General features: G+C 44.4%; 1 protein-coding gene across 3 annotated transcripts in view; it reads right to left on the bottom strand.

Moving 5' to 3' along the window:
- GUCY1A2 (guanylate cyclase 1 soluble subunit alpha 2) overlaps positions 1–20,632 on the bottom strand; it is a 297,534-nt gene extending 276,902 nt beyond the window's left edge. For all 3 annotated transcript variants that reach the window (XM_046015025.1, XM_046015026.1, XM_046015027.1), the window contains exon 1: positions 20,208–20,632. In XM_046015025.1, the coding sequence (XP_045870981.1) occupies positions 20,208–20,510 (303 nt within the window). In that variant the 5' untranslated portion in view covers positions 20,511–20,632. The remainder of the gene's footprint in view (positions 1–20,207) is intronic.
- Between the last annotated feature and the right edge of the window lie 214 nt (positions 20,633–20,846).

Raw genomic sequence — 20,846 nt, 5'->3', positions numbered from 1 at the left:
TGATGATTTCGGGACACTGACAAGAACAGGTCCTTGGAGTTCGAAAACCTCAGACGCCAAACCAAGCAGAACCATCCAAAGACTACCCCGCGTGGGTCCTGCCCAGCTCTGCCGCCTCAGCCTCTCGGGAAGATAAAACTCAGCAAAGAGCATCAGCTCCAGTGTTAACTACAATCCGATGATCCAAACGGATATGAAACATGCTGACTCTGCGGATAATGAGGGTGACGTCATCAGTGTTTATGATGCACTACATTTCCGAGCAGAGGACAAAATCATCACATGTCACTCTGGAAAAAACAGGCAGGCAGGAGAGCGCTAATACTGTGTGATGTGCAGAGCCTGACATTTTTTCATTAAACTCTACATGAGCACATTTTTTTAATCTAGGGATCATTCCATTATACGATAACTATTACACGGCTTCCCCATGCCTTCTAGCCAGTACTCAGTGACACCAAGACGTGTGTGTGCGGGGTTAAGCACAACGATATGCAATCTGTGAAGGGCATACCTTCCCTCACTAGGGAGACGATTTCTAGGGTACTCACGCCTCCCTTCACATCCCAGAAACTGAACCACAAGTGACACCATCGCTCTTGGCAGACTCTGCCGCACAGGCTGAGCTGTGACGGTGGCTTCCGTCACTGCGTTCACAGCTGCCTCACCCGGGGAGCCTGGAGCGCACCTGCGCAGGCAGACAAGGTCAGCCTGGGGGCAAAGCGCTGAGGAAGAAAGAGCCTCCGGGGTCTCTAACACAGGTGTCTGCAGGACTCCACGCGCTTGGGAACTCCACAAGTGGAGAGGGAAGTTCAGGTTCAGGAAGACCAACAGGAAGTCACTACCAGCCATCCCCTCTCGAGTCACAAGTAGGAGCACACGAGGCGCGAAACAGGGAGTCTCTGCTGCACAACGTGCACGTGGTGTGTTGAGGACGCAACAACGCGGGGCCATGTGGATAGGCACATCATGGTGGAAGGAGCTAGACACAAGAGACCTGGACACTAAAATGCATGTGGTCGCCAGGTTCTTCACTTTGGGCAAGTCGCTGCTCCTCTCTGAACTTCAGTTTCCTTGTCCTTAAATCGGAGTTGATAATAATCTTTGTCCTGCCCATCTCATTCACTCCCTGCATGAATCCGGGGGATAATGTGTGCTAAAAACATGCTCTGTGACGGGGCGCCTGGCTGGCCCAGTCGTTGAACATCTGCCTTCGGCTCAGGTCATGATTCCAGGGTCCTGGGATCCAGCCACACATCCAGCTCCCTGCTCGGGGGGAGTCTGCTTCTCCCCCCGACTCCCCCTGCTTGTGTTCCCTCTGTCTCTGTTAAATAAATAAATAAAATCTTTAAAAACAAAACAAAACCTACTCTGTGAACTCTAGACAGATGTCACTCATTGCTAGTGGCTTTTTGGTGTGGAAAGTGTAGGTCAGTCCATCATTCCCTCATAGCCCTGAAGTGCGGAAAATTAAGAAGGAAAAAAAAAGTCACTAACGCTTGTATTCTTGGGCTTTAAAAAAAAAATTACAGTCAGGGCACCTGGGTGGCTCAGTGGGTTAAAGCCTCTGCCTTCAGCTCAGGTCATGATCCCGGGGTCTTGGGATCGAGCTCCACATCAGGCTCTCCGCTTCGCGGGAAGCCTGCTTTCTCCTCTCTCTCTGTGCCTGCTTGTTATCTCTGTCTGTCAAATAAATAAAATAAAAAAAAAAAATTACAGTTGGTGAAAGCCCCTGATTTTTCAAAATTCTCTTCAAAAGTCAGCTTACCCTAAAAACTAATAAAATAAGGCATTTATCACAAAAACAGGCACCATAATAAGAATTGCTGTGGCCATTTTAGAAGAACGTCAACAAAAGACATCAAAACTTGCTCAAATGAGAACCAAACTTTTAGCGATGTGGTCATTCTTGGCCACTTGTTTGTCTCATTACCTAATAGTAAGTTGGTAACTGGGAAAGGGGCGGGGCGGGGGGTGGCAAATGGATGTAAGAAAGGGATATTGGAAACAGCTGCCTGGAGAAGAAGAGCAATGTTTCTGGCACAGTATTGTTTCTTCAATTTCTTTCTAGACTACTACGTGAGTTGTAATGTCTTCCTCTGCTGTTCAGCTTCACAAACACCATTCAGATGTTCACCCACGCGAGTCAAGTCTACACATTCACCCCAAACAACAGAGAATTTTACTGATACGATGCTTAGGAGCAAGGTACGACGGGAGAGTGGGCAGTACTTCCCAGCTTCAAAAACCCTTTAATTTCCTCGTGTGAACAAGGGCTCTTCACGACAGTTTCCAAGGCCAACCCAGTGCAGCGGCATCCGTAATGGGCACATGTATCAGTCCATAATTTACTCGTTTAAGGTGCAAAGTCTCCAGAATCTCTAAGCATTATAAAACCTAAGGACACCATCTGCCTCATTTGGCCCTATGAGCTTTATTCCAAACAAACCCTGACGTAGCAGCAATAGCTCCGTAAAATAACACACAATAGTGTATGATACCAAATTAATAAGTAAATACCATGTAATTAAAAATTGTATATATATGTGCCTGTATGTATATCTCCCAATATAGCTACTTGATTTCTACAGACCAAGAATATCTGATAATTTACTGTAGCTTTAGGAGGTCTCCGGATGGCTGCCCAAGAAGCAGGCAGGCATCACTCCCATAGACAACAATACATATTGGAGCGTGGTGGGACCAGACAGCCAAGTTTGATCTGAGGATTGACAGGCTGGGCACCAAGAGCGTGATCTCCAGCACTTCCATTCCCAGCCCTCTCTACCCCAACTTAGTTTCTACTCCTTTAATGTGCTTAAAATCAAGGGAGGTATTTTTCAACTAATAATTTGATGTAAGATATTTAAAATACACACGGCCTAACATGTCTGCTGGGAGAGACTCACGGCAGACTTTTATAGAGTGAGGTTTTGATAAGAAAGAGAGAGGTTAAGAATAGGAACAACCAGAAATAAATGTCCCTACTTTATAATTTTTCTCAACCTTAACTCCTGACATATCAGGGTTTAAACTACTACAAAACACCAAGGCAGAAACTTTGATACGCTTTACATTGATATGCCCTCGCTTTCATTTCTGTTGGGTACTCCGGAAGAATAAAACAATGAACATTATTATCTTGGGTTTCCAAGATGTTTCCAGGCAGGCATATCTTGATTTGATATATAAATCACAGAAAGTAGCTGAATACCTTATTTAAAGGCCAAGAACTGTCAGGCTGATCTTATTTTTAAAATTCACATCTCTAGCCTCCTATTTTATAGTTTTACCATAAAAACGGTTAATGTTTTTATTGAGCCATACTTGAAAGTGACTTACTGATAAGTATTTTTTGAAAAATTATTTTGTCTTACTTGTAGTAAAATGCCTTTTCCAATTACCTATCTGAGGGAACCCGTAATTTCTTTCATTACTGTCATCATTAATGCCATTGATTATGATGACATATCCCAATGCTATAATCAGAGTCACTGGATATCTGTGTTAACTAGACACCTGAGACCTAGATTTTTCTCAACAGTCAAGAATGCAAGACTGACAGTGGAAAATCAAACTTACGACTTAACTCAGTATTCGATTTCCTCCATCTTTCCCAGACTCCCATCCCTAGAACACAGCTGAGTAAGGACTGAAGTGCCCAAGTGCTTAAAGTAACAGCAGGCGGCAGCCTCATCCATCAGCCTTGGCACAGTCGGCTCCTTGGAAGCTGTGGCCAAATCCCATCCATTCTCCTTCAGCACCCAAGTTAGGTTCCTGCTTTGCAAGCACACTTTGAGAGAGAGAATTTAATTCAGAACAAAAGGAAAGACTGGTTTTCTTTGAAATGTGTTTAGAATGGCAGTTAAGTTTACACAAGAGAGAGGGGGAAGAAAGGAGGCTTCATAGCTTGCAAACACTGTCAGGTCCAAGAGTATTTATTGATCGTTGTCTCAGGAGGGAACAATAAACCTCTGTCTCCAGCATCCATGCCAGAAACTCCCTCCTCTGTGTCTGAAGCTTCAGATGGAATTACAACAGTCAGTCGCTAAAATTTACTCTTTCCCTCAGGCTGTGTTCCATTACAACACAATTATCTCATCATCATCACTCCTTACAATAAATGCCTTTAGAGGCAGATTCTTTTGTTAAGGAGGTAAAAGACATTTTCACTATTCCTGGAAAATTTTTAAAAGATACAATGATGGTATTTATAGCTACTCCAGATTCCTACTGAATGGCATTTTTAAATTCAGAATCCAATGACAGAGCCATCTCTCCTCTGCCCTACATAATCAGTAGGAGATACATAGCTACCCAGATCCATACCTGAGAACACACATACATACACACATTTGCAACATAGATACATAGAGATAAATAGGTAAATATCGAAAGTGCCCTTCAGATAAATTTATGTTCTTATCTGTAAATACCATAATGAACATACAATCTGAAACAATCCCTGCATCTTCTCCTTCGTGGAAAGCAAATAAACAAATAAATTCCCTAAATTAAAAATCAAATATTTCATAAGCCAACGTTCAAAAATCAAGACATCTCTCTCATACACAAATTAAACCAATCACACAAGGAAAACGTGCATTTGGAAGATAGAGTAATCCTGTCCTGGGAGAATTCAGTCCATAGGCATCTAAACAAGATACTTTCTTCTTTTGTTGTGGTCTCCAGGAACTTACTGAATTAGGATGACAGGTTTCTCACTAGCACAACAGCAGGTTCTCCTTAAATTTGCTGTTGGGGTAATGTGAATTTTTCTTCCAGAAGTTCTTGCTTTCCCTTGGGAAGACTTGACTCAAGAAATTGGTTGGAAGAAAGATAAAATCTTTCTGAAGCTTCAATCCTGAAATGTTTGCAACAGAATCACAAGAAAAATGGGGCGGGGGAGATTACAAGCACTCTTCCCATGTAACTAAGACATCTCTGGTTTCTGGCACAGAAAGAGCCAACAACACTACTTAATGAAGTAGTGTTGAATTTTTTTTTTCTTTAAAGATGGTTTGATCGTGTAGAAAAAACTTATTCCTTCCTCCCCGTCCCTCGTGTAAGCAAACTTAGGAAAACCCAACACTATCTGGTTTTCAACTCTGAAGATCACTAGCAACATTTTCTCCTCCACAGATCTTCTTTTTTGGCTCACGACTCGACAAAATCAAGCATGCACAGTGCACAAACAGTAAACACGGGGTGAAGGAATAAAAATAATAGGACATAATAATTACATCTGTATAATCTGCCTTATTTTGTTTTTGTTTTTTACGGCTCCTGGTTTTAATCCTAAAGTGCACTACTTATCAACACATTTATTTCTCACAACATTTGTTCAGTACAGTTAGAAGAAATATTCTCATATTCACTCTAAAGGTATTCATGTAACAAATATTTGGCTACGAAGTGCCAGGTGCTGGCAAACTGGGGATATGGCCGTATATAAAATAGACAAAAATCCTTGTTTGATGAAATTGAGCAAAATTCATCCAAAAGAGGAAAAGGAGAGAACCAATAAGCTACATCTGATCGTGTGTGTGCCCTGGCTGGCCTTATTTTACCTTCCACACGGCCTCTCAACTGTGTGAAATACATTTGATAAAACAACAAAGCAGAGTCCTATTCACTTGCCTCCTAGTCCCCGGAGAGTTCCTTCCATTAGCGACCTTTCCATCAAGGTCAAGAACAGCTCTAACACTAAACAAAGTCATATCAGACATGGCGAGGTTAAGAATAGAAGCTATATATATATATATATATAACATATATATCTCAAATTACCTTTAAAACTGAAAGGGAACACACTAATACAAGCACAGATCAAAAAACAGTTCCTGCCACAGGAACTGTGGATTTTTGACTTACAAAATCTGATCCCTAAATGTATTAAGAGAAACCAGACGTTTTCAGATTGATGAAACAACCCAAAAGTTATATGCAGTAGAATACACAAATGAAAAAAAGGTACTTTATGGTCTGAGTACAAAATTTCTGAGGGGTGAACTAGTGACATTTCTGGCCTTATTTGACGCCCCATCATCAGTGCAGTCCCCACAGTTAAGATAAACCTGGAGAACTGCAAATACTATGACATTTAAAAAAAATTTTTTTTTTAAGATTTTATTTATTTACTTGACAGAGAGAGATCACACATAGACAGAGAGGCAGGCAGAGAGAGAGGAAGGGAAGCAGGCTCCGTGTTGAGCAGAGAGCTTGATGCGGGGCTTGATCCCAGGACCCTGAGATCATGACCTGAGCTGAAGGCAGAGGCCTTAACCCACCAAGCACCCAGGCACCCCAATAGTATGACAATTTAAATTCAACACTAATTAGTGTTGAACTATACCTACTAATTAGGTATAAAAAAAAATTATCAGCCGATCACTGCGTTATAAACTCAAGACAAGACTGTAATAAAGCAGATGTTAGGAAAACCAAAGTCCGCCCACTGCCTTTGCACCACGGTGCGCCCACCATATTGCTTTCCTCTTGGGTAGAAAGTATCCTCGTGCTTGGCAAAGAGGCTCTCAAGCATCATTAGATCAATCCCATCCTTTCCCAAAGCCTATCTCTCTCATCCACCTCCAACTTTTGACTATCGTGTTCAAACACGAGTCTCCACTTCTTTAATACACTTCGATTTGGCCTCACAGGCCCTGCCAACTGCTTCTCTCCTTCCCCTTGTATTGCCAAAGTCTTGGGTGAGAAACACACGCTTATGAAATCTTCATGTATTCACCATATATTCCTTCTTCAAGTAGGTTTCTATCTCGGAGGCAGGATGGACATCGTTCTTCAAAGGCCCCCAGCAGTCTTGGTCTGGACTTGAAAATACCATCCTTAAATGCTCATGTCTTCACAGATGTCAACCAGTCCTCGCTCCCCGCTGCTCTCCAGCCCACCTCCCACACCCGCAAGCCAACGGAAAAGCTTCTGGGCACCTACATGCTGCTGATTCTCTTTGTTTAGCGCTTCTCGATGCTCTATTGTGTTTCTGCCTCTTTCAGTCTGAGAGCTTGTCAGATTTCAAGATATCAGCTACTACCCCCACGAATTTTTACCAAAACCCAATCCCAAATCTCTAGGTCCATTTACTGAATGTCTTGCCCACCACGTGACAGGCCCTGAGTGGTCTGGGAGTGCCAAGTGCCCTCAAAGAACTCACATGAGAGAGCTAACCAACTGTGCCTAAATTCCAAAAATAAAATCCAAATCCAAGGTTATCATTACAGTTCTCCCAAATGCCACCTCCCCGTTGCTGACTGCAGCGCTTTCATGCAAGCTATCGTGGTTCTCAAACCCACTGTCACGGGTTGGGCCCTGGGAAGCTCGCTCTGAGAAGATCAGCAGGAAGAATGCTTATGAGGGGGTGACCTGGGATCAATACCCAAGGAAGAGTGTAGAAGGAGGCAGAATGGGAAAGAGGGAGGAGCTAGACTGTGATGCAGGCTCAGGGGAGGCCTGGGACCCTCCGAGGAGTTCTCCCTTCAGAGCTGGCTCAGCAGGATGGGAGGATCAAGCCTTCAGAAGAGCCCTCTGCTCCGGAGTCACCGGAATGGGCCGTGACCGTGGCCAAAGCAGCTGTCTTCGGTCCACGCAATGCACCCAGGGGTCTGACAGCAGAGGGTGCCTGTTAGCATCGAAGGGGCATCGATTTTAAAGGGGCATCTGGGTGCTTCATCGCAATGTCCACCACGCTCGCAGAGGCTCAAAACACAGGACACAGCCGAAGGAACACAGAGTTCGGAGGCAAACATGCCAAGATTCTAATCTAATCTAAGTCCATCATTCACTGCTATCCCAGGCAAGTCACTCCATTTCTCTGAATGTCTAATGAGATTTTACAAATTCACAGATGCACATTAGGAAAACTTAAATGCCTGACACTTGTTAATTCTCTTCCTCCCACCCTATAAGTTTAGTAGGTTTGGTTTTGTTTTCTTAACTATGTTCTTTCTCTTCCAAGTGTTATGACTTCTTTTAAAATGGCACTTGCTCATTCAGTCCATAAAGAGGCCCCGGGACCCCCCACCAGCTGGGATCCTCCAAGGCACTGCAAAGACCACCGGGAGCAACCCAGTGGACGTCTCTGCCAGGGGCCCGGCTTCAGTGACAGAGAACACATATGCAAACGGGTAAATGGAGAGGGTTACTTCTGACGGAGAGTGCCCTGATGAAAATAAAGGGAGGTGGGGGAGCCTGGTGGGGAGGGCTGCTGTCTGCCGACATGCCTCAGAGCAGAAAGATGAAGGGAAAGCAAAGTGGCCGCACTGACGCTTGAGGGAAGCTCCATTTCAAACTAACCTTTTCCTCTCACTTCCCCAAACCTCCCTCCACCCTCCTCACCCTCCTCTTTCAGGAATCTGGTACCACCCTAAAAACATGACCAATGCAGCCCATACACAATTCCTCTCGAAACCAACTAGATCTTGGGACGCCTGGGGGGGCTCAAGTCAGTTAAGCGTCTGCCCTCGGCTCAGGTCGTGATCCCAGGATCCTGGGATCGAGCCCCACATCGGGCTCCCTGGTGGGCAAGGAGTCTGCTTCTCCCTCTCCCTCTGCCTGTGTTACCCTGCTTGTGCTCTCTCTCCCTGTCAAATAAATAAAATCTTAAAAAAGAAAAGAAAATTGTTTAAAAAAAAAAAGAAAAAGAAAAGAAAAGAAAGAAACCAACCAGATCCTGTATTTCCTGATAAATCCCCAGGGGCCAGGCTTGCAGGTCTGAACACCTTAGCTGCTACAGCCTCCTCTGCCCCTGCAAAGCAATAAAGCTGTTGTTCCTCTTTATAACCAGACTCTGCCAGAGGTCAGAAAGGTCGGCTCTTTGATGTCCTTTAGACCACGGTGAGGCATGGCTCCTGCAGAACGGGTATGGGCATCTAATTAAACAAAATGTGAACAGCGCTCAGCGCGGCGCCCGGCATGTGTTAAGGGCTTGATGAATCAACACTACCATTATTACCACCACCATCATCACTGTGGCTTCTAATGGTCTTTTCACCTACATACCCTCCCCTGGTCCGCGCATCCTCGGTATCGTGCCAAATAAGGAGAGACTGGGGTTGGATGAAAGGGAAATACAGAAGGAGGGGCTGAAGGAACGACCATGGACATTATTTGGTCATTTTTTAAATGTGGTTTTATGTTTTTTCTTAATCCAAAAGGACCATATGGAATTTCTGTCGGAATGTCCTACTTCACGCATGTGGTTTAACCTGCGCTGCACACATGCTGAATGAGTCACTAAGTGCTCGTTTGCCAAATGCGTGCTCTCCGAATGAATGAATGCAAGAGGTCAGGGAATGCATGAATGAACAGGAGCCCAAGGAGATCCCATTTGGTTTTCAGATTTCTAGAACAGAATTCCTGGAAGATTTCATAACCCTGAAAGGCTGCATCCCCCAAAATGTTGAAAATATTTCCCATAAAGAGCACAAGAATGCTGAACAAGATATTCCCTATGATGAAAGGGAGCATCTGGACGTTTTGCTAAAAACCGTGGCTGAAGGTAACTGAAGGCATCAGGAGCTGTGATTAAACGGGAAGAGCCCGTAAGCGGGGGCTGGAGAAAGGCGGCAACATTGATGATTTACGGTATTCAAAATACTATGCTATCATTATCCTTCTCACCTTCATAATCCCATAAAGTATTACCTTCACTTTATCAGTACCATGCTCTAACCAACTGAGCTAATCAGCCACTCGTTACCATACTTCATAGATAAGAAGCTGAGTCCCCTGGAGGCTTATCCAAGAATGCACAAAATAATGACCACAGTTCGCGTCTGACTCCAAAACCTGTTTTTTTCCCAGAACGTAGGGAGTAAAAGAATCTGAACCAAGTCTTGCTCCTCAAAAAAATCAGCATAGCAGCACAATGATGTAATTCATAATAGTTCAACACAATGTCTCCAACTCACTACTTGCATTTTCTTACATATTTACCCTTAAGTAAGAGATTCGCATTAGTACATATGATTTCAGAGATGGGAAACAGAGATGGAAGTTATTTCCCCAAAGTCAAATTAAAACAAAAATCAGAATGCAGCATTTATTGAATTGTAGCTTACACACACACACACACACACACACACACACACAGAGGCATATTTCAAGAAAACAAGACAGGCACATTAGCCAAATGATACAGAGAACTCTAATTAAAAACGTCTTTCAAACTTCACCCGTCCTTTGTCTCCCCTTGCCTAAGAGACCCTACTGGAGTGTGAGAAACTCTCAGAGACCACAAGCACCGTGGAGCTCTCCAGGGCCTCCATGAGGAAGAAATGTCCTGTTAATAAGCATCTGCTCATCTAGGATATTCCACTCGCCTGAATGTCCACACACCTACAGCAAGACAGTCATTACAATGCATCATGATGAAGGTGAGGCACTGAAACCCTCAAGACAGCCTCTGGGATTTTCAAAGGCTGATGAACACAACAAGAATTGCGTAACCCTTAAGATATTTTATTGGATTTCATCTATTCACAAATTGCTACTGCAGATGTAACAGTTTGCTTAGAATGTCTGGTTTACCAAAAGTAATTTTTCACCTTTTCAGGTAAGAAAATGTCTGCTGGTAAAGAAAAAGAGAAAGAGAGAGAGACGGAGGAAGGGAGGGAGGGAGGGAGAGAAAAAATACCGTGTTCTCCAATGTAATAGGAAATGTATTGGTGGCCACCATTACTCTCAATTCTACAGGCTCTCTTACTCACGTATCAAGTCTGAGTGGAGGGAAACCTTACTGTGTAGCAACTAGGAGCCCATAAATAATGCAATGAATGATGTAACTGAATGTTCTTCTGTGTTTCGAGGATTAATTCTAATACTGAAAACATCATGTAAATTCTAATCAATCAATTAGAACTGAGTTTCTCAATCACCAACTCGATATGAGTTCCTGATTCTGAGGGATTTTTTTGGACGGAGGGGTGGAGACCTGGGGGACCAATCAACTATTCTAACAGAATGAATTCACTAGTTAAAGAATAAGACCCAGATATAAATTAAATAAGCTTGATATCAGATGGCTAGAAATGCCTTTCCCCACTTGGCATTCACTCTCATTATTTCCCAAGACAAAACAAACAAAGAAACCAAAAACCTCCACTTCAATGACTGCCCCCAAACACCTCAAACGTAATCTGAGATATAGGCCTTCTAATATACGATGCATATACCTTCAACATTTCATACCTCTCCAAGTCATACTCACCATCCAGTTTAAGCTACAAATTCATTATCCCTAACCTCAGCTGGGCCTTCAAAAAATACCCAATAATACGTCTACCAGATCCCGGTCAGTTTTCTTCTCCATTCCTTCTATCAACAATTTCTAGCTTTATCAATTTCCGGAGGACTCTATTTCTCCAGGGCCGAGAGAGAGAGAGACTGATGTATTTATTTTAGAGAGAGAAAGAGAGAAAACATAAACATGGGGAGGGACACGAGGAAAAGGAGAGATGCTGAGATCATGACCTGGAAATCAAGAGTCTGACACTTAACCAACTGAGACACCCAGGGGCCCCCTGTGCCATTGTTTGTCTGTAGTGGTTACTGTACGATAGGTATGGGGATCGGCTGGTTGTGAAGATTTTTATTTAGTAGACTATTTGAGAATACAGGATTTCTTATCCATTTAAATAATAATGAATAAAATAGCACAGTGGAGATACTATCTCTGTATCTTATAGAGATCCACATCTCTAACAGAAAATACACAAACGCCCATAAGTGAGAGCACATACGCTCCCCCAAACAGTTCCTGTGTGTTTAGGAATTTAAGATAATTTAACATAATCATACTCACTGGCATAACTCACTGGTGTAAAATCTATAATTATTGTGAAGCTACAATAAAACACACAATATAGGAGGGCTCTGACAATATTAAAGCACTCTAAAATATGTGATACCTATAGCTACCCATTTTAAAAATTCAATTAGCCAACATAGAGTACATCATTAGTTTTTGATACCATATTTACTCTTCTTTGTGACTAAACAAAAATTACAAACAGAACATTTAAAATAATCAACTAAAATATGGCGGCACAAGGGGCGCCTGGGTGGCTCAGTCGGTAAGTGTCTGCCTTCGGCTCAGGTCATGATCCCAGGGTCCTGGGATCGAGTCCCACATCGGGTTCCTTGCTCAGTGAGGAGCCTGCTTCTCCCTCTCCCTCTGCCCCTCCCCTGCTTATACTCTCTCTCTGTCAAATGAATCAATAAAATCTTTTAAAAAAATAAAATAATAAAATAAAAGACAGCAGCACAAAATCATGGTAGCCTACAAAGCATTACTGGATACACCGCAAAGTCTGTTAAGATTTACTCAACATTTACTCACTCTGCAAACATTTATTGAGTGTCCTTATAAATCAGACTTTCTGCTAGGCAGGAAGATACATAGATCTCTGTCTCGAGGAGGCAGAATAAACCAGAATCCCATTACAACGCTGTAAGTCCTATTACAGAGATGTGAGCAGTAACTTAGCGCTCCATAGGGAAAATACTGCAGTGACAAGAAACAAGATGGGTGTGCCTCTATCTGTGGTTGTGTGTGCATGAAACTATTAGAAAAAACGTTCTCTCCCAATATTTCTTTGGAGGGTTCATGCATGAAGCAGCAACGGGCATAAAGCAACAAGAAATGAAAGCATGTTTTAGAACATTTTTATTTCCTCCACAGAACACAGCAGACTCACACATAACAAACACAGTGCCATGAAAGGAAAAGCAGTCAAGGTGACTTCAAGGACTTACAATTAAAATAACATCAGGATTTCCACACAGACAGCCTCCTCTCATGACAGATTGGTTCTAGAGTTCTCTGCAAATGCAAATTTCTTGAAATGTTGGATCACCATGTATTTGGAGAGTTCAACTGGACTCCTACCCAACTTAGTCCCTGAATGAGAGAGGAAGACTAATCGGCTACAGATGTAGAAATCAGCAACCATTATTGTATTTTCCATGTTTTGGTAGGGTTGGAAGGGTGATTCTCTATGTCCGCTATCTGAATGTCCTATTGCTTCTTTTCTAGGAAAAAAATTTTTTTCTGACTTCCAGATCTGTTTCTTTCTCCTTTCACCTTTAGAAAAGAAAATGTACGGGCATACAAACAAGTCATTGCTCCAAAAGGAACCAGTGGATGGAACGTTTAAGAAATGCCATGTCAGTCTCACTCTGAAAACCAGATGCTGAGTGTGACATCAAGTGGACCCTTGGAACAACCCTTCTCCTCCCTTCTCCTCTACCGTCCCCGGCAGTGTTGAACAGCTGTTTCTGCATCCTGAAACCAGAGGGCACAGGGCACTGACAGCAGTCAGTGACATGTGACCTACTGAGCATGAACTTGGGGTAGCTAACAGAGCATCCGGGAAGAACAGGGAGAGAGTCACAAATAATCGAAACCACAAACAGCGAAACCTCAGAGACCTTCTACCACACGACCAACAAGATTATTTTGAACACAAACGATACAACGTAAGAGGTGGCTCCAAGTGGCCTCCTGTATTCTGTTCCTCTTAGAACAGTAATTGCCTGGGACATATTCACCCCAACGGAGTCATTTCCAGATTCATTCCTTCCAAACAAACAAACAAACAAACAAACTCAGTCTGAAGAGCTCACCAAACCCAGATCAATGACCCTGAAGGTACAGAATTCAGTCTCCTTTTGGCACAACTTTGGTGTGCCTAAATCACCTGGAGTATGCTTTAAAATTGAGTCCCGGGCATTCCCTAGAGCTACAAATCAGACCTCCTGAGGAAAAGGCCCAGGAATCTGCATTTTCATACCTTTCTTCAGGGATTCCTTATGTTCACGGAGGTTTGACAACCACTAGCTTCAAGGAAGTGTGGTTTAATAAGCCTCAAATAAAGCCTGTACAGAAAGTGACTTCTCACTGTTCTATTTATAGGAACGTTCACTGTTTCTCAATTCCCCACCACAGCCCAACAAATCTCCAGGCACTCTAGTCTGGAATCTTCAGTTTTATGAGGTGCTCTGAGCTCACAGCGCATACTTCTGGGTCTTCAGATCCTGTCCCAAAGCAATATTTGAGGAATAAGATTATGTCATTCCATCCCCTAAGAGTGCATTTTTGGCAACAGTAGCCCACTTGCTGACAAACATTTTTCTCTCATTGGGGAGAGCTGTACAAAAAGTCTGAGCAGAAAATATAAGGAAAGTGGAGGAGAGTCATCACGTTTACCTAACTTCCTAAAATACAAAAGGGCCACTCAACAAGTTCCAGGAGGAGGAAATTCTTCCGTCTGCTCTCTGTGAACACGACTGCATTCTGAAGTTTTGCTTCACACAGTAAGTGTAGGTAAAATTCCAACAGGTTTCCATACTTGAAAGTATCTGGGCACAAAATCGAGGTATTTTGTTTCGGTGGAACCAAATATAACACAAGAAACATCAAACACAATAGAAATAAAGTAATTGGACAAGTAAACAAAGAGCTTCCATTCATTTGTTCTAGCATTTTATGGAACAGCCATCGGGTACCGGGCACTGTGCTAAATATGGGATAAACATAAGAGCAACAAGGTAAGAGAATTCAGAAAGAGGAACTTTAAATTTTGAGCTAACTCTCTAGCTTATGCATCAAAGAAGGTCTTGCAGAGAAACTCAGTCACCGGAGAGCCCTCGCAAATATTCTCTCTGCTTACGTCCCTTAATTTTTTTTCTTCCGAGATGGGTCTGAAATTCCAAAAGAGATCATTCTATCCTCTTGCTCACTCACAGAAAATGTCATGGACACCTAGAGACAATGCGTTTATTTTACTATCCTATTCAAAGAAGTATGTATTTTTTTTTCAATTTTTACCTTCAGCTCCATATGATACAGGGAACGAGACAAAATAAAGGAGAATGACAAGAGTGATGATGACGTAGAGGGAAACACATAACAGTACTCTCCCCACACATCCCCCAGTATTTCAAGGTAGATAAATCACATAAATCACTTATCACCTCTGCCTACAAACTAATAATCGCCACCGATGGCATTTTCCATTGTCAAAATTCGTCTTCAGAATAAAGGCTTAACAACTGAGCCAGCAGCCGAACAAGAACAGAACGCTGTACACCAAACACCAACGTCATTCCCGGGGTAACTACCGCACCTCACAGTTGCCTAAACCCCTGAACACACGTACGAACTAGTTTGAATGCAATGGATGGGGAACCCTTGAAATTCTCGGCAAATAAAATAAGCAGTTTCTCTGTTACGTCCTTATTTTCTTTGTAATCTGGGAATGATTTATTGTGAAATACCCCCATTCCACCAAATATCTATGTCCTTGTATTTTTAGAGAATTTACAGGAGTGGTTTTCATCTTGCCACATAAGCATTCAGCAGTTTGCTGGAAATATCTGGATCCGCAATGATTACAGATGCTTGTGCGCACACAGGAGTGCTAGCCAGGGAACCGAAATGGGACTCCAGTTTTAATTTTTTTAATGGATTGGCTGGGCAACACCAACAATATAAACTCCTTCTTATCACCTTTTTTTTTAAGTATATGACACCATTAACCCACAAACTCTTTCTATAAGGTTACTACCAAGTAAATTATAGAAAAATAAGAAGAAACAGAAGAACAACAAGAACAAGGACAAGGACAAGAAGAAGAATGAATGAACAAAGGAAGGAAAATTTTTAGATCATTTGGAGACATTCAGACATTCAGACATTCAGACTTCGGCTGAAACTAATAGACCTTGATCTGAAACTAACATCTGGCTAGTTGAAGGAGTCTCACAAAGAGCAGTGCTCCTCTTTCGCAACAAATCTACAAGGTAATTATTATTCACATGCCACAAAATATGAAACTAAGGCTCTCAGAAGGTAGGAGTTGCCTTTCAAGGGTCTCACACTTAGTAAGGGGCTCATCAGAGAGTTATTCAGACCGACAGCTGTCAAATTCCCAGTCCTTCAGCGCTGCTACACTGCTTGCCAATGATCAGGGAGGAGGTCGGCAAGAGCCCTAGATGGCCAGTAAGCTCTGATGTCAGGTTGCAGTATCTAATTTCTACAAATATGAAAACACAGGGCTACTAGAATAGTTTTTGTCTGACTTTTGAATTCTAATGAATGTGTTGCTCAGAACTTTATCAGCCAAATTGAGCCCCAAACTGTAAAAACTTCAGTAAGATATGCAAATTGATGAAACATCCTATCTTCCAAATATACTTCAGTTTTCATTATTTACATGTTAGTAACACAGTCACATTCTAAGGGTTTGTGGGTTTTTTGAGGGGTTTATCCACGTCAGAGAATTCACTTAATTTAATATCAGGGGAGGCTAAATATGTATTTTTTTATGTCCTTCCACCTTTTCCTAAACATGTGTCAACATCATTTCCTTTCCACAAATAATGAAAAATGTCTGGCTTTTTTGCTACTTGGACCCAGGCTTCCCTTCCATTTTCTTTCCACACTGTTCTCTCAGTTTCTTGGACTATTCTCCGTCAGTAGTTTTCCTCCCCTTATGTGCCACCCTTCCAGTCTTGTGAGTTTTTTTCCTGCCATTCTGCTCCCCGTGGCCTCTGGAGTCTTCAGAGCCACCTGCAAGGCTGAACAGCCCATAGCTCCCTGACGAGCAAACTAGGGAAGCCGTGATCTTAAATTGGGCTCCCGGAATATCTTCACTGACAGGCTCACATTAGCAAATCCCAAACCGATCAGTAACAGGGGTCTGAGTGATAGGGTTCTCAGCAACTCCCATCTATAAGAACAAAATAGAAATAAATGAGTTACTAAATTCCCCCTTGATGTAAAATCCCCAGCTGTTTCTCCATATGTGTTCCCAAGTAAATGATTTCAAAATAAATAATGTAATAAGCGATTTCTGTATCTTTAGCCCGGTCGTTAGGGTTTATTTTTATTGTTATGACTGTGCCCCAGAGATTCACAGGGAACAAAATTATCCAAAGTGAATGATAAATGAACTTCCCCCCAGACAGCTCCAAGACCATCGGAGTTCTTACATTTTCCTTCAATACAGTTTCCTGAAAATAAAGGCTATAATTAAAGAAGTTCAATGAGGTCGAAGACTGGGAATGTTTTGTTTGGAATTTGTATTACCAGAGCTTTGCACAATACTTGCCACACAGTAGAGCCACAAATATTTTGTAATAATTGCATGGAATTAATAGAACCTTGATGTTCCTACTTAGGAAAATAATATATTCTGTGCGAAGCTTTAAAGCGGATAGGTGCAGGCTTTTCTTTTATATGCCCTTTTACAGTTTATCAAAAACTCAAAAAACATGTCTTCAAAGAATGCAAGAGCAGGGAAGGATCATAATTATAACACCTTATGGACGAGAAGGCTTCTAAAACGTGAAAGTCAGGTGCACAGAGGTATGAAAGTAGCTAGCCATCCAAGGCACATGGAATGAGAGGACCAGGTCTCCCAAATTCTGGAATTTCTTCAGTTTCATCAACTCAACTTACTTTTATCATTAAAATGGTGGGAAGTATTACAATATTTATACCCAATGCATCTGAAAATGACTGTCAAAAACGTCATAAACCTGAGTTAGGATTTTCCAATGATCAAACAACTAGCTTAACTACTTGGCAATATCCTCGTGTTTATTAAATTTCCTCCTTGCAGATTATTCTGAACAAAGGACCAATCTCCAGTAATGGAGACAACCTTCCATGATGAGGCCACTACGAAAGCAGGAACTTGCCCAGCAAGGACAGTTGCACCTGAAGCATACTGTGACAGAATGTAGAAAAATTCCCAACACTCAAAACAGCCCCAAATTCCCACCTCTGAATTACAACTGTTCTTTTTTTATTGTTAAATTCCAACTATTCTTTGTGAAACTACTTCTTTAAAAAAATAGCCATTCAGCTCTAATGAAAGAGAATGGAGAAGACATCATTTGTTTCCCCAAGTGTTTCCAGAGAAGTTTAAGAATGCTGACCACATAGGAAAATGATTCTACTGAAACTTCTTGAAGCAGTGTTCTAGATTGCCAAATAAAAACACAGGGGTGGAGATCACAGAAATAACCCACTGCTCCGAAATAGAACCTTGCTGTCATCTTTGTGTTACCAAGTCCATAGGTAATATAATTAGCCAATGCAAAATTTCTTTGCCACACCTTATGAGGCTGAAAAGATTTACACTATATTTACCTGTATGTTATAGCGTTCTAGCTAAGACCTCTTATCCTTATGTTACCATAATCGTTATGTGGGAACAGGCTTTTTATCCATCAAAAAGCTGGCATCATTCGAATTTGACTTGTAAAGGTAAAAGCCAGAAACAATTTCCTCCTTCTTACTCTGGCAGCAAATACTGGGATTCAGTTTAGTCTATCCACCTCTCACATAAGTTGTTGAAAAGAATCTGCAATTACACAGGCACTACCAGAGGTACATGCCATGGAGATTTGTAAATTCTGATTTGCAGGCAAAAGGAAAACTCAGAGATTATAAAAACAACCTCCCCAAACTCCTCATTATCTTTAGTGAAATCACTGCATCAGATACGAATCTGTCGTACTGACCAATTACTACATTGCACAAATGTTGCTTTAGATACTAACACAAAACCACAGACACACAGGATGACTGTCCTGCTTTCCTAAAGGCTTATAATTTCAACAACTGGCCACATCCAATAGTTCCTAAGATCATCTTTCTCGGGAAATATTTGCAGTAAAGCATAGCGAAGAGCCGTTCTGAGTTTTGTTACTAGGTTATCAGTGAAAGAGGTGGAAAAAGATACATTGAAGAGAAATGCACAAGTAAATAAGAAGACTGAGAGTAGATTCACTGCTAAAAGAAAGAAAAGGTCATTCTTCATTAATGCAAGAGCCATGGAGATATTTGTAGGACTGCCTGGTACTAATACCCTGTCCCTGCGGACCCCCGTCTTTCTCAGGTCCCTCCTACCCTCGACTGCAAGAGCACTTTCAAAAGTGAGACTCCAGAGAAGTCAAACAAGATCAATGTTCCCATTCATTTTTGGTAACTTGGAGAAAGTAAGAAGAGTTCCAGGGGCGCATGGGTAGAAGTTCTCTCAGGAATTGCAGCCCTTGGACCTGAGACCGGCATGAGAATAAAAGGTGAATGGAGCTTTGACACTCAGTCTCCTTAAGGTTCTGTCTCCAGTGCAGTGGATTCCTTCAAAACAGAGCCCATGGGTCGGAGAAAGACCGGAACGGAGGTCTGGCATCCCTGAATTGGTAGAAGTCAAGGACAGCCCAATAGCCTAGTCAGGGAAGAGGCAGAAGCGCTCCGGAAAAATGCCACAACGCGGGGAGTCGGGAGTACACCTTGACCCCCCCGCTACAGACACCCCGAATGAGCAAAGTTTAGAGAGGGCTGGGGAGACAGCGATTCATTGAACAGATAGTTATAAAGGGTCTAACAGAAGGTAGCCTCGACAAAACGGGGGGGGGGGGGGCACTGGAGAGCCCAGGGCAAAGGCAGTGAAGGAGGAGGTAGGGGGGCTAGAAACACCAGACGGGTTAGCAAAGCAGGCACCGGGTTTGCCCAGGGAAGAAAGTTGAGCCAGTAAATGCTCGGAGGGGAAGGAAAACGGCAGTGGGGTGGGGAGAAAACAGGAGGCCAGAGGTTTCATCATCCGAAAGCCACTCAAAAGAAAGTATCTGACAGCCAGTTCCTGAAGACTCTTGAGAAAGGGGCTGCGACACAGAAGGCAGAGAGCCTGTGGAATGCGGAGATGTCAGAGAAGGTCACACGAAGACCGAGAGAGTGTGGGAAAAAAGAGCGGAAGGGTTTCCTGGAAGGGGTAGGGGCTCCTTTGGGATCCCGCAGAACAGACATGAAAGACCCAGAAAGGGCAAGTGCAGAACACAGTGCCTGGGAAAGTTTGGGGGAAAGAGAACAGGTGGGTGTGGAGGAGCTCCGGGGCCGCCGGGGTGACCCACACCAAGCCGGGCGCACGGCTTTTTAGGGGTGGGCGTCCAGGCCCCCAGATGAGGACCCCCGGCAAAGTGATTCTCTCCTCCCGCGCCCGCCGCGCTCTCACGCCCCCCTCCGGCCTGGCGCAGGGGTCCGGGGCGGCCGGGGATCCGCGGGGCACCGAGGCCCGAGGCGCGGCCGGCTCGCCCCCCAGCGGCCGGGCTCGGCGCGCACGCCCCCGCGCTCCCCGCGCCAACTTTCCCGACCCCCGGGCCCCGGCCCCCCCGCTCACCGAGGGCGCCGTCAGGCGGCTGATGCTCTCGCCCAGCGAGTCCAGGTTGACCCGCCTCCGGCGCTGCGCCCTCCTGGCCCCGGCCGTGGCGGCGGCGGCAGCGGCGGCGGCGGCGGCGGAGGCGGCGGCCGGGGCCGGGGCGACGGCGGCGGCCGCGCGGGGCTCGGGCGGCCCGGGCGGGCTCCGGCTGCCGTTCCAGCAGAGCCTGGACAGGGGGCACTCCCCGTCGTCCTCGGGGCTGGTCTCCAGGTAGTCGGAGCCCAGCGAGCTGAAGGACTCGGACGAGATCTTCCTCCGAGACATGCTGCGGGCGGCGCTGCGGCGGCGGAGGCGGCGGCGGGGACGCGGGCGGCGGCGGCGCGGCGGGGGGACCGGCGGGCGGCGGCGTTAGGCGCGTCGGGGCCGCGGGGCTGTGCGGTGGCGCCCGGCCGGGAGGGAGTCCCCGGAGCCGCGCAGCCCGCAGAGGCGGCTGCTCATGGCGGGAACTTGGGGCCCGGGCGCGGCGGCGGGCGGCGGGCGGCGGGCTGGGCTAGGGGCCGCCGCCGCCTCCGCTGCTCCTCGCGCGGCGCCGCCTCTGCGCTCGCCTGGGCGCCGGGCAGTGCGCCGCGCTCCGGTCGCGGGGAGGCTGCGAGCGTGCGA

This window comes from Meles meles, chromosome 8, assembly GCF_922984935.1.
Source record: "Meles meles chromosome 8, mMelMel3.1 paternal haplotype, whole genome shotgun sequence".
NCBI classification, from domain to species: Eukaryota; Metazoa; Chordata; class Mammalia; order Carnivora; family Mustelidae; genus Meles; species Meles meles.
The sequence above is the reverse complement of the archived record's forward strand: the minus strand, read 5'-3'. Positions and strand labels throughout refer to the sequence as shown.